Source organism: Pavona decussata, unplaced genomic scaffold, assembly GCF_977016875.1.
Source record: "Pavona decussata unplaced genomic scaffold, jaPavDecu1.1 SCAFFOLD_100, whole genome shotgun sequence".
NCBI classification, from domain to species: domain Eukaryota; kingdom Metazoa; phylum Cnidaria; class Anthozoa; order Scleractinia; family Agariciidae; genus Pavona; species Pavona decussata.
The window spans coordinates 3,453,960-3,467,824 of NW_028145515.1; the positions used below are offsets into that span (position 1 = coordinate 3,453,960).

General features: G+C 40.2%; 1 protein-coding gene across 2 annotated transcripts in view; it reads right to left on the reverse strand.

The window, feature by feature from the left end:
• LOC146472375 (carbohydrate sulfotransferase 5-like) overlaps positions 1-10,201 on the reverse strand; it is a 62,032-nt gene extending 51,831 nt beyond the window's left edge. For both annotated transcript variants that reach the window (XM_085119765.1, XM_085119764.1), the window contains exons 1-2: positions 10,072-10,201; positions 4,019-6,151 (exon numbers count right to left, since the gene is read on the reverse strand). In XM_085119765.1, the coding sequence (XP_084975891.1) occupies positions 4,902-6,151; positions 10,072-10,096 (1,275 nt within the window). In that variant the 5' untranslated portion in view covers positions 10,097-10,201 and the 3' untranslated portion in view covers positions 4,019-4,901. The remainder of the gene's footprint in view (positions 1-4,018; positions 6,152-10,071) is intronic.
• Between the last annotated feature and the right edge of the window lie 3,664 nt (positions 10,202-13,865).

Genomic DNA, 13,865 nt, shown 5'->3' on the forward strand with positions numbered 1-13,865 from the left:
AGGGCTTTAAAGACGGCATGCATTTCCTTCACGTTGATATGTTCGTTCATCAGACAGTCATCCCAGTAATCACCCACAATACAATCAGTTGGATGTTGGTAAAAAGTGGCCGCCCAACGAAAAGCTGAGGCATCAGTTGATAGAGGGGCATGGACATATGGCCTTCCTGGATCCAAGGAATAGCTTCCTGCCAGTCATCAAGGAAGCGCCAAAACTCTATCTCTGCCCTTAACAAAGGTGATAACGTGACTTCTCCACCTCCAGACGCCTGGCCAACGGCGGCAATTTCCCAGATATAAAATTTAGCGCCTGGAAATGCCAAGGAAAACGATACACATTCTCCCATTAATTTCTGGATCGACTTCAGTGGAACTGTTGATACTCTGGACAGAACCGACTCGCGTAACTCAGCAAACTTGGAAGGAAGGTTAACCGCGTCGAGGGTGACAAGACGGATGTAGTTAGGCCCAGAAAATATCCCAGGTTGATTAATACTTTGCAGACTACATAGAGAGCTGCTAACGCTGCTTGGCGACTGTATCCCTGGACCCTTTACCCAATAGGTCGAGACCAATAACCTTCTTGGGCAAAACTCTCCCGAATTTGCCTGTCATATATGTACAGGGATCCGGTATCCCCAAGCTCCTGAAATAACTAGTAAAGCCTCGTCCCAACGTTTGATAGACGAATGCAGAGTGTTTCCAACCAAAAGGTAGGGTGGCTGCTACCAAATACCAGTGGTGTGGCAAAAAAAAAAATAAACTATAACCCCCCCCCCCCCTCCCCTCACCCCATTTCACACAAAAAACTGTTGCGAATCAGATGATATCAGTATATGATTTATCGTCTATTTTAGAAAAGTGGCAGTTCTGATAGGCGAATCGGGGAAGTAAAACAAGAGTTTCCAGGGAAAATGGCGTGTCTTCCATCTAGAGATTTAAAGACCTTGCATCCACGCATAACCTTGGCTTGTTCGACCCAACTGTAAGGTGGAGGACAAGCCAGGGGGACATCGGCAGACTTCCGCTCCACTTCCTTTGTTAGCTTGGCCAACTAAAGAAAACAGAAAAATTACGAAAAGTGGCTAGAACCTATTCGATCTAAACTCCTCCGATCCCCCTTTCGATTATCGGATCATTACTGGTCCATTCTCTTGTCAGACCCCTGTAAGACCATCCTTTCTTCACCAGACATCAGGACTCGGTTTATCACAATTACGGGATCCTTAGCTTCTCGGTCTACATTCATTCACTAGACACTTCTCGACTGATCCATTCCTCTGCAGTTACCAGATCCCCCGCAGTCTATATCGCTAGACCCTTCTCGATCCAATACCGTTAATTGAACCCTTCGCGGTTTTTACATGGTTACCCTTGAACACCCAAAAAGTACGATGGATTGGAGGAGGGAGAAATTGGCCCAATCAAGAAACACGTCTATTTCCACACCCTCCACGCATGCTTCTTTGTATATAGATATAGACCTTATGCAAAAATGCTAACATTTTAACATTCTTTTGTGTGCCTTTAAATTAGCCTCACTAGCCTCGTTCAAGGTAAAATATTCTTTTGATATTTGAAATCAAGGACGAGGTTGGCAGGGCTAATTTCAATATAATAAAGAAATACACGACTGAAAGGTAAAACTAAACTAAACTGAAGTCGAGATGGCGAGACTGACCGTAGAATGTCACAAATTCTGTGTTGCTGATTGTTGTGTACCATCAACAACACATAATCCGATTAATATGAGAGGTTGGGGGATGAATATCTCTATAGTTTAGGGGGTCACAACCCTGTAGAATTCTTGCATCTTACACCTATGAAGGCTCATCATTTATCTTATACCATAGAGAATACAGCCAATAAGAAAGCTAGAAACCCGTTCCATATTCTGCGGTATGCAACGGGTAGTATTCCACGAAAAAATCCCGGCGTTCCTCGCGGTCTACAAATTTTTCGCACCGAAAGATCGATTGAAGAGCCTGCAACAGGTAAAAATTTTCATTCAGAAAAGATTACTGTCAACACAGGTCACCAAAGCGTATGTGACACAGGTTACCACGCAAGCGCCATTAAAGAGTTTGTATGGAGTTAAATCGAAATTTAGACAACCATATTCTCTAAAAAAAACCCACAAAAAAATATACTAAGGTCTGAAAAAGCTTGCCCGGTGTGTTTTGCTGTGTTTTCAATGCTCTACAGTGCTTACAAACGCTGTTTTGGACGGTTTATCTCTCAGCAGCTGGTCCACGTGCAGCACTGTATTATGGTAATGGCAAGTTAGGAAACTACAAGTCGAATTTCAATAAAATTTGGCCTGTCATTTAAGGAGACCACTTTGAAAACCTCGAAATAACCGTACATTCTGAGTAAAGGGTGAAGCAAAGAACTCTAACCTATTTAAAACGACTCAAAAAAATCTAAAATTGCTCAGAAGTACCATACAACCACAGAAAACAACAACAAAAAAAATAGAACTATGGTTTATTTATTTTCTTACATTGTACGTCCTTGTAGTCTATAACTATCACCTCATGGGTGAGACATGGCAAACCTAATATACTAAACACCCCCCCCCCCCCCCCCCCAAAACTGGGAGCTTCAAAAATTCTAAAGTTGCTCCAGAAATCTGAAGTTTAAATATTCAACCAAATAATTTTGCAGTTTTTAAATGCCACTTAGGTCTTAGATTCCCTCCCGTTTAACAATTTATTAAAACACATGTACATTTGCACAACTTATATTGAAATGAAAAACAGCTGAACAGGGGTTAATATAACCGCTTTTACAGTTTAGACGTATCTTCTTATATGATGTATGTAACAAGCTTTAAGTTTCAACATAAAAATTTAAATAAAAAGAAAGAAAATTAAAATAAAGTTATTAAAACACAGAAGGTTTATGCGAGATCCACCATTTTGAAAAATAAAACAAACGCATGCGCGTTCTGTTTTTCTCTGGTTTTCCTTGGCCGTTCAACCTCGGTTACGTCACCGGAACGAATTGGTCGGCAAGAGAGAAAGTCATACAGAAACTAGGCAAAGGTCTATAGTGCCTGATGATGTTGTTGAAAGAAACAACGAAATATTAAGTACTCTGTTAAATCCTGCATCCTTGTAAAATAAATCTTAGATTTGTGAGATTCATTTCTTCGGACTCACGTTTACACTTTATTTGTCTATAGTTGTTCAAATCATCCTATTCATTTGCCTTATGAATTGGTATGACTGTTCCAACTTTAAGCCTGAAGTCCGACCTTAATCATCAGTTCATGCTAGAATCAAACACCAGTATGCGACCACCCTTGAGCAGAAATGAGGGCAAGACGTGTTAGTGGAAATACCTCTTTACTTGAAAATAAACACCGTTGGAGTCCTCTGAAAACTGTTTTACGTAATCAACTATCTCCTATTTACAAGGATTCACCGATAGTTATGGCAAAAATACTGTGTCTCATAAAACTTAAAAAGTTGCCATTAAGAAAATCCTGTAATAAGATCTTAACAAGAACCATATCATGGAGCGTTTGGAGAAAAGACTCCAAAAGACGAATATATTTCAATTCAAATTATTCTTAACGACATGGAGAGATATGTGGACTATGTAGAGAGACAAACTGGTTAGGGATAGTTACCGAAGTCCCCATTTGACGCGCCCTCAACTGAACTGTATTTCTACTTTGAATGTGGTTTTCAGGGGATAATTGCCAGAAATAAAAAGATCTTAATTTAGGTAGCCTTTACACGAACGCGGTCTCATTTGTAACCGGATCGCTTTCGATGCGGTTACACCTTCCGTTTACACTGCACGATGCCGGTAGAGACCGTCACCGAAACCGGGTCTATTTAAAAACGCTGACAAAAATGGAGGTTTTCAAAACGATACAGTTTCGCCTGTCGTGTACACGGCGAAACCGAATCGATATGAATACGGTTACTGTTTTGGCGCGAGATTTTATTTCACTTGGGCGCGAAGATAATGAGTGCCTGGGAACGAGATCGGCATAACGTAAGCACCTGAAACCGGTGAGATTGGCCGTCGTGTAAACGCTTTGAAACCGTATCGTTTTCGATGCGGTTTCAAGGGCATGAAACCGTAATGATTTGAAACCGCGTTCGTGTAAACGCTGCCTTGGGTTAGTGACAACGAAATAACGTCGTGATGATAATAAATAGGTGTTCGACGATTTTGCTAGTCGTCACCTCCTATTTCGCACTTCTATGTGTCATCGCCTTTAAAGTAAGAAACAAAAACTTAAATAAGAGACGAATCGAATCTACTTGTATTGAATTCTTGGTGGCCGCTTGATAGAGGCAAAAGCAATACGAGAACAGTTATTGGAACAGCCGACAGAGAAAAAAATGGGGGACAGAGGAAGGAGAGAAGCAAGAGAGAAGGGGAGGGTGAAAGGAGGCAGACAATCAAGTAGGGAGGTAAAGAGATGGACGAACAATGAAGGAAGGAAATGAGAGAGGGAGGATGGCGGAAAAGAAGGAATGGTGTGGGGACTGAGGAACTATAGCACCAAAGGAGGGAGGGGGAAGAAAGGTAGGAAAGAATAGCCTGCAAACAGCAGACGTATTTCAGAAGCGACGACCGGAAATATGCCTGCTGTTCGCAGGCTAAGGAAAGAATGAATGAAGTGAAGGGTGAAGCTAGGAAGAAAGGAAGGAATGAAGGAAGGGAGGAAGGAAGGAAGGAAGGAAGGAAGGAAGGAAGGAAGGGAAGGAGGGAAGGAGGGAGGAAGGAAGGAAGGAAGGGAAAGAGAGAGGAAGGAATGAATGGGAGGAAGGATGAATCTAGAAAGAAAGAAGAAGGTAAGGAAAGAATGGAAGGAAGGATGATTGAAGGGAGAGAGGGAGGGAGGAGGGATGGAGAGACAGTTGTAGACAATGCACTCTATTTTTTCGCCATCCTTGGGCCTCCAAAAGAGAAGGGCATCTTTTCAGTCCACAACCTGTGATTCGTATCGCGTAAAAGACGTTCCGATCCTTTAATTGAAATGTACCCCATAATATACATTAGTGGCCAGCAGACCTCTTCAAACTCAGCTACCAGGGACGAGCTGATGCCAAATCTCCAGTGATCGCTTTTTTTGACATCGTTCTTGGAAATAAAGAATTCGGGCTCGTGATTCCTCACACCGCCGGGCGTTCTGCCCCCAAGAATCCACTTTTTAACGCAATCAACCATTGGCAGACCAGTAAAATTGTACATACGGTGTACTTTCGTTAACAAATCCCCAGGAACGTCTTCGTAACGAACCAGGATGTAGCGATCTTTGAACCAGTTGGACCATTCTTCGTTTACATAATTCAAATTTTCCTCAACTAGGGAGCATATGATTCGCGTGTTATTCTTTATGATTTCTTGTCCTTCGCTGCTTGGGTTTTTCAAAGTAATCAGGTTTCTCTTTGGCCCTTTTGGCAAAAAGAACTCTCTCCCAATTGCAGACGTTAGCACAGCTCGGGGATCTCTAACAAGGTGAATTATCAAACATTCAAATCGTGACGGTTCAGTGCTACATACCCGCTGAAGCTCACGTATTCCAATTTCTCTTGGAAGTCTGGTCTGCATGATTTTGATAACTGTAATCTTTCGTGATTTGCAAACTTCTGCTATTGATTCGTTGGAGATTATTGTGTTTTTGCTTTTCCACGCTAACTTACCAATTCGTGCTTCTCTCAACCAACTGGGAAATATGGAGTCGAGTATGCTATTTCTTTTAAAGTTGCACGTGAATATGTCCTGAAGCAAGTTAGAAAAGTCGGTCCTGTATGCTTCGTTCGCCTTCTCATCTAAGGGAGGCCACTCGCCTAAATCTCGATCACCATAAGTTACCATCCTTAATTCATTAAGTGGTTCAAAAAGATAAAACACGTCTGGATGAAAGTTAAACATGTTCCCGACAAAAGATGACCCAGATCTCATGTGGGTCAAAATGATCACATTTAACCTTGGTTTGTTGTTGCTAATATTCACCTTTGTCGTATTTGACTCTGTTGCGTTTCTTGAGCTTGTCGTATTGATGGTCAACCTCGCCTTCATCTTCGTACCGTTCCACGGTTGTGTGACAAGGAGAACTTGTAGGGAGACAATCAGCAAAGCCAAAAAAAATATGTGCCTGCATTTGAGTCTTCGCATAGTATCTGTAAACAAACAAATCACAAACACCGTTTTATTGTACCTTAACCAACTTGGAAATATGGAGTCAATATGTTGTACATAAGGGTGGGAACATGGGGATGAAAGAGAGGATGGCAGAGAATATCAAGGATTCGGAGACAAAGCTGAAGTTTCGTTTTCATTATATTTTGTCGGAGAAACTCCTTACCGAACTTTTTTTTCCCAGGTTTAAGAGCCGATTTTCCAATTATGGTTACCTTAGTATCTAAGACAACTAAAAGTTCATACAATAAATGATTGAAAAATTGTCAAATACTTGTGAAATGTTCGTGGCTAGTCTGACGCGGCGTTTCGTCTCGGCCAAGAGACTCTTCAGAGACCTTTAGAATTTGTAGGCAAACTCGTTGAACATCACGCCCAAAGTCCCGTTCGCAAAATTCAAGATGTTAGTAGTCTGCCCTCTATCGCAGAAGGATTCCGAACCGCGCGTACACGAGTTGAAATTTATACTATAAATTATTTAAAAATTTTCAAATACTTGTGATATGTTCGTGGCTAGTCTGACGCGGCGTCTTGAATTTTGCGAACGGGACTTTGGGTGTGATGCTCAACGAGTTTGCCTATAAATTTTAAAGGTCTCTGAAGAGTCTCTTGGCCGAGACGAAACGCCGCGTCAGACTAGCCATGAACAATTCACAAGTCTTTGACAACTAAAAGTTCAGCAACGAAAAATATCGTATCATAGGCCTTTTTCATAAATGGCGGCCGATTTATTATTCTTTTCAATATATGTTAATTAGCCCTACTAACCTCATTTTAGAGTAAAAATTCTTTTGAATTTTGCACATGCTGACGAGTCTAGTAGGGCTAATTTTCATGAAAACAAAAGAATAATTTATCGGCCGCCATTTATGAAAAAGGTGTATTAAAGGTGTTTTATCCAGGTTTGAAATGGCTTGTGTGTAGATCGCGACCTTTCGACTGTTATAAGATAAACCGATGGCGTCACCTGTGTGCACTGCACAACAAAGAAAACTCGAAAAAGAAAACCATTCTAGAACTCACTCCCTCCTTCTCTCCGTCCATAAAAAAATAGAATGGTCCATTCCCAAGTTTAACCAGCAGGCGTTTCTGTCCCTCGATATTCCAATTGATTTAAGAGCGCTCCTCAGGAACTTAGTTGACCAGAAATCGAAAATTGGAAAACTTTGTCATAATAAAGGACTACTAAAACCATTTGTAGAAACACACGTTTCAGTTTGTTTAGATGATTATTGTTCCTTTACATTTTTTTTTTTATTCCGGCGCCCTGTAAGCGAGTAAAAGCGCATAAAAATGTCCCTTATATGAACCGCTAGTCTTGAAATGACGAAGGAGTAACATAAAAATCGAATTAATTCAATATAAGTACACTAATTCTTTCACACTTTGACGCTGTCAAATGCACATTCTATGAGAACCAGAACTGTTGTTGGCAAGATTTAAAGATAAATCGTTTCTTAGCCGAATTACAGCATGCCAAAATAATGCGAAATTCAACTGAAAACAAAGCGTCTTGGTACATGGGTTTGTCAACCAAGACTTTATTCATCGGAATAAGCAATGTTCATGTTTCATGAAATAAAATGTTTTTGGTAAATAAAACGATAAATTTTTGGAGCGCTATTTGAGCATGCAATTTATGATCAATAGTCGACCTTTAGACCTTCAGAGGAGGGCAAGCTATCACACGCGCTAATTTTGACTTTTCCAACAAGCAATTCCAACCTTTTGGCAAAATAACGTAAAAAAAAAATTAAATTATGTCAACAAATGACTTAGGATAGATTTAGCATTAAAATAATTATGCTGTTTGCTGCGTAAATGTAATTTGATTTTGGGTGATAACATCGACAAAATTTGCATGCAAATACAGAGCTGGTCGCTTAAAAGAATAAGCTCTCGTAATTGACCAATCATTAAAACCATTATAGAGGCAGGTTGCTTACGGGAGTTTTTATTCTTTCAGGCACTGCTGACACTGCTGGTGAAAGTAAACGTTGCGCGTCCAGATTAAAACTTTCTAAACGTTTATTCAGACGATTGCAATGTCTCAAGCATGTGTAGTACTATAGAACTAACAGCTATAAAAGAATGTTCTGATGCGTTGCTAGAGTAATAATGTGTCTAACTGAGGTATATCAGTTTACTGCACATAAAGTACAAATTAAACGTCGAAGTTTTACATGCATATATGCATATGGCAACATTTTGACTCTAGGACTTGACGAAATGTTCTTAACAGATAATTGTTTGAGATAGAGAAGTGTCAACTTTCATTAAAAGTGTTGAATTTTACGTACAGTGCATAAAACTCTTTGAGTGGTCTCTTTAAAGAGCTTACAAACAAAGCAAAAAACCTTTTGGTAATTCAGTCCTAAAAGTGGTCGCGGTTGCTTACGGGAGCTTTTAATTAGAGGAGTTTAGGTGACAGATAAAACAGGGTTTCGTAGTGTCGGTCGTAAGTATGTAGCTGGTCGCCTAAGAGAGCGGTCGCAAGGAGAGCTTAGACTTTAAGTCCGTTTTGACCTTCCATTTGAAATGCTTTTATCTACTTCAACTTTGCCAAACAACTAATAATATGGTCTATCGTACCTTAAGAACCCTTTCCTGAGGAAGAAAACACGAGTTTGCTTCTGTCACCAAACGATTGTTGAACCTGTTCAGTGCGCTCGTCGAAACTGCCTCGTCACGTCAGAACTGTCACGCAATATGCTTGGGTCTTAGAAATTAGAATACGTACCACATGGACCACATGGTTGCTCTGAGAGTTTGTTTGGGGAATTTGTGGCCCAAGCTCAGACAATCCGAGAAATGTTTAGTGTGTCACCATAGCACGGGCAAACAACTAAATACACGTTATAAAAGATTTCTTTGCGGGGAGCTGCAAAAAGCTGCCTCTTACACACGAGATGCGGCAAAATTACGAAATCCAGCAAACTCAGAAATTGATGTGCTAGCTAGCCTGCGACCAGGCGTACTTTTTTTCGGGGAGCGCGAAAGTGTGGCAGCGCGAGAGTCGGCGGTCGGGAGAAGGATGAAAAAAACAACGCCTGATACAATAGACAGCTTAAGCACCACGTTTACGGCAAACGTGAGATTCGCGTTTATGTTTTCTTGAAAATATGAGTACGTAGGCGAAAATAGTACAAGATAATTCTGGCCTTTAATTCTAACGCAAAAACACTCAATTTTTCTGAGAAATTGAAAACAGCGAGCGGCAAATGAAGGATAAACATGGTCACGTGGTCATTTCTGCCGTTTGCCATTTGCCGCAAACGTGGTGCTTAATCTCTCTAATTACTACACGAGTCGTTTGCTAACGCGATGTTATCTTGTGTCATGCTTTTAATGTAAGCCAATCAGATTTTACCGGAAATGAATGCAGCTTGGAGTGCTAATGCTCAAAATGTTAAAAATACGTAAATACTCAATAAAATCCTACGAAAAATCTATGATTTTAAATGTTAATTCTAAAATTCGAATAAGATTAGATTTAGTTAAACACCTAATGAAAAAAAAGGGAAAGAAGTTTTACACTACGTTTCGATGACTCCATGTCATCATTTTTAAGTGAAAAGAAAATTAATTGACAACTTAATATATACCGTGCAAGACCATAAAACGAAAATGAAGAATGTAAAGGTGACAAATTTAAATAAATAGTTTTGCGCGTATGGAGTCTGATTGATTCTAAAATTTCTAAAACTACACAATGGCATTCTCTAAGCCAAAAAGAGACAGCTGAGCCCTCGAAATTAATGTTTTTTAAACTTTTAGGCATAAATTGAGGAGACAGTCAACTTCATGCCTCAACATCTTAAATTCTTCAGAATTCATTCCATGCGAGCGTGAAAAACTTCAGTTTGAACGTCGACATTAGGTCATGCTTTATTAAACTTACCAGGCAGCGACTGTGTGAACTTCATTGACTACCAAAACCTTCGTCTGGTGAAAATTGCCACACCGTATTAAACGCCTTTCTCTATCGATTACTCAGTCATTGTTCAGCACTGCCGTTAACCTACGATCAGGCGTCCTTTTTTTCGGGGGAGCGCGAAAGAATGGCAGCGCGAGAGTCGGCGGTCGGGAGAAGGAAGAAAAACACAGCGCCTGATACAATTATTGCACGAGTCGTCTGTCACCCCTTGTTTGCTAACCCGATGTTATCTTGTGTCGTGCTTTTAATGTAAGCCAATCAGATTTTACAGGTAATGAATACATCATAAAAGGCGCTAATTCTCAAAATTCTAAAAAAAAATTTTGAACACTCAATATTATGCTACAACTCTATTATTTTAAATGCCAATTCTAAAATTTCTAAAAATATACTATGGCTCTCTCTAAATTAAACTTTTAGGCATAAATCGAGGAGACAGCCAACTTCATGTTCAACTTCATGTTTTAACATCTTTACAAATGCTTCAGCTTCATTCCAAGTGAGCGTGAAAAACTTCAGCTCGAGCGTCGACATTATCATGCTGTATTAAACTTACCACTTCAGGGCCGTACATAGCGAGGGGACAGAGGGTACAGCTGCCCCCGCCAGGAAAACTCAATTTTTTTTAACATCTCACTGATCACAAGAAAATCGACTAATTGACTGAAAAAATATTCCTTCAATGTGAATTCCAAATAATTATTTTGGAAAATCTTTTAAGGCAAAAGCCAGTACCGGTTTTCTTATGAAAATAATGATTTTGTCAGTTTGGGCTGTCTATGGTTTAGAATCTGGTGTGTAAATAAAGACTGAGAAGCCTACGCCACTTTCTGGCGCGTGTTTTAGCCTTTTTAAATTTAGCTTATACAAGTATTTTTTTTTCAGTTTTCAGAGATAAATTTGTTTTAAAAGCCCGCACTGCTCGCAAGTATTTGTAGCGGGTTTGGATTTAACCATCATATGTTCATCATCCGACAGGTCATTTGCGCCTAATGATTTTTGAGTTTCCTCTTTTGAATTCTCTTAGTTTTGAATTTGACCTCTTATTCCGTGTGTTCAACGACGGTGTTTTTATGCCACATAGGGCATTTCAGGTGGCTTTGGCTTGGCTCTTTTAAGTGCTTGTTAGTTTTAATTACCTTTCTTGTTGAGATTTGGCAATATTGGGACAGAAATTAACCATTGCTTGTATCATGCAATGAGCTTCATTCTGTAATTGTTGCAATGCCGGCCCCGGTTAGTGTTTGTCACAAGGAGTTGTGTTTCTTGGCACGGCTTTTTGGTTTTTTGGTCCTCTAGTAATCGTTGTAGCGTGTAATAGAGCTTTGCAACGTGTCACAGTAATACTGAAAAGGCTTAAATTGTATTTAAATAACGACTGTGGTTTTGCAAATGCTTCGCTCCGCTGATATAGTGCGTTTGAATTGTGGAAGCTCAGTGATTTTCTCCCTTTGTTTACAGCAGTGCATCGACTGTGTTTTAAAATGAGAGACAATATTTGCTTCAAGCTAAACAAGACGTTAACTCCATAAAAAGTCATGACAATTTAAAAAAAAAAAAGCATCGGTGTGTTTTTTTTTCTCTAAACGTCATAGGGGCAACTTTCGGTGAAGGAGTGAAAACAAAATTAATGTCCAACTAGAAACCCTGTCTGCATACGGTAGACCCCTGTGAGGGGTGCGCGGAGTTTGCCCCCGCAGACAAAAAATCCTAGGTAGGGCCCTGCAGTTTGCAACTGTAAGAAACTTCATCGACTACCAAAACCTTCCCTTTCTGCATCGATCACTCAGCCATTGTTCAGCATTGCTGTAAACAATGTCGACGTTCCCTGTCTCAATTTCTCTGTCGACCTCGACGGATTCCCCAATTGTGGCAGCAGTGATTCCACAATCCTCCTTTTTAATATTTTGGACTTGTTGTTTTCGTATGTACTCCAGGCGACTCACTACAACAACAGATGTTTTGAAACCACTAGATCAGAAGGATACATTTTTTTCGTCCTGATTTTTGGAATCAACTGATATATGACACTCTTACCAAATCCCGATGGAATTAAGGCTAAAAAATCTTCTTCTAAGCAAACGATCCTTCGGATGCATTCTGTCTGCTCATCCTTGATGAATGGATGAAGTCTTCAAGAGACGAAGTAAGAGCAGCGGAAAATTCGCTGTTCGCATCTCTCTCGGCGGCCGCCATAATTTTAAAATACACCGGAAATTAAAGATGCAATCATGTAGCCAATTGGAACGTGGCTCAAATAATCTTTTGTTTTTCGACCAATTAGACTGGCGGTAGACGACTTTTGCAGTAGTTGTATCAGGCGCGGTTTTTTTGTCCTTCTCCCGACCGCCAACTCTTGCGCTGCCACACTTTCGCGCTCCCCCGAAAAAAAAGAACGACTAATCGCAGGTTACACTGCCGTAAACAATGTCGACGTTCCCTGTCTCCTGTTGGAAGTACAGCAAAAACATCATTTTTGAAGTAAACGATCCTTCTGATGCATTCTATCTGCTCATCCTTTAACGATTTGTGGATGAAGTCTCCAAGAGACCAAGTAAGAGCAGCGGAAAATTCGCTGTTCATCCCTCGGCGGTAGCCACAATTTTGAAATTACAACGCAGGCCCGTAGCGGGGGGAGGGGCAGGGGGGCTTGAGCCCCCCCCCCCCCCCCCCCAGAATTTTTGGAAGCAATGTGCCCTAAAATATATAATTAAAACAAATTAATGTTGAATTCTGACGCTGCAAGTGCCTTTTCACAACCTTTAGTAGTCTGTTTACTACCTCTCAGTTTCCTTCGCTAACAGGCACTCCTATCTTGTGAATCGGAAACAAGAATCAAACTGGATTGAAATCAACCAATCTGAAGCCGTGAAAGCTGTCGAAATAAACTACTTGTTTTCTAAGAAATCCACTCATTTTAAGCAATACAAATGTCCTTAGTTTATAAAAATTTAGTGTTCCCGCGTTGTCACACAAAAAAGCCACACAAATATGTCCTCAAGACCAGAGAAAAAAAAATTCTCCTACAGTCGGATTCTTACTGCCCGATTCCAAATTTAAAAAGAGAAAGTAATATTTGTCGTCGTTTGTCTACGTCGTCCTTGAAACGTGAAATTAGGAAACTTCACGTAGTAGTCCACGTTAAAGAAAAGGCAAAAACATGTACCCAAGAGTGTGATCCAGGTGCAAAATTATTGTTTTACTTACTAAATCTACCGGGTTTTTTTTATGTTCTCGTTGCATCTTAATATCCCAAATCCGTCTGTTTTTGAGTGACAGTGGGGGGGGGGGGGGGGGGGGGGTGGTAGTTTTGTTTCACTATTTTGCTTAGCCCCCTCAGTTGTTTTAGCCTTGCTACGGGCCTGCAACGGAAGTCCAACATGCAATCATGTACCATTTCATTTACCCAAAAATTTTATTTCATGAAATCGTACAAGAAACATTGCTTATTCCAATGAATATACATGTAGTCTTGGCTTGCAAAGCCATCTACCAGGACGCTTTTTTTTTCTGTTAAAGCTCGCATTATTTTGGCATCATGCTGTAATTCTACTAGAAACGGCTACTTTTTAAAATTTTGCCAAACATTCTGGTTCTATGATAGAATGTACGCTTTACAGCGTCAAAGTGTGAAGGAATTAGTGTTCTTATACTGAATTGTTTCGATTTTTTTATTTTACCCTTTCGTCATTTCAAGACGAACGGTCCATACAAGTGACACTTTCCATTTCGGTTTTTATTAATACTCGCTCATAGGG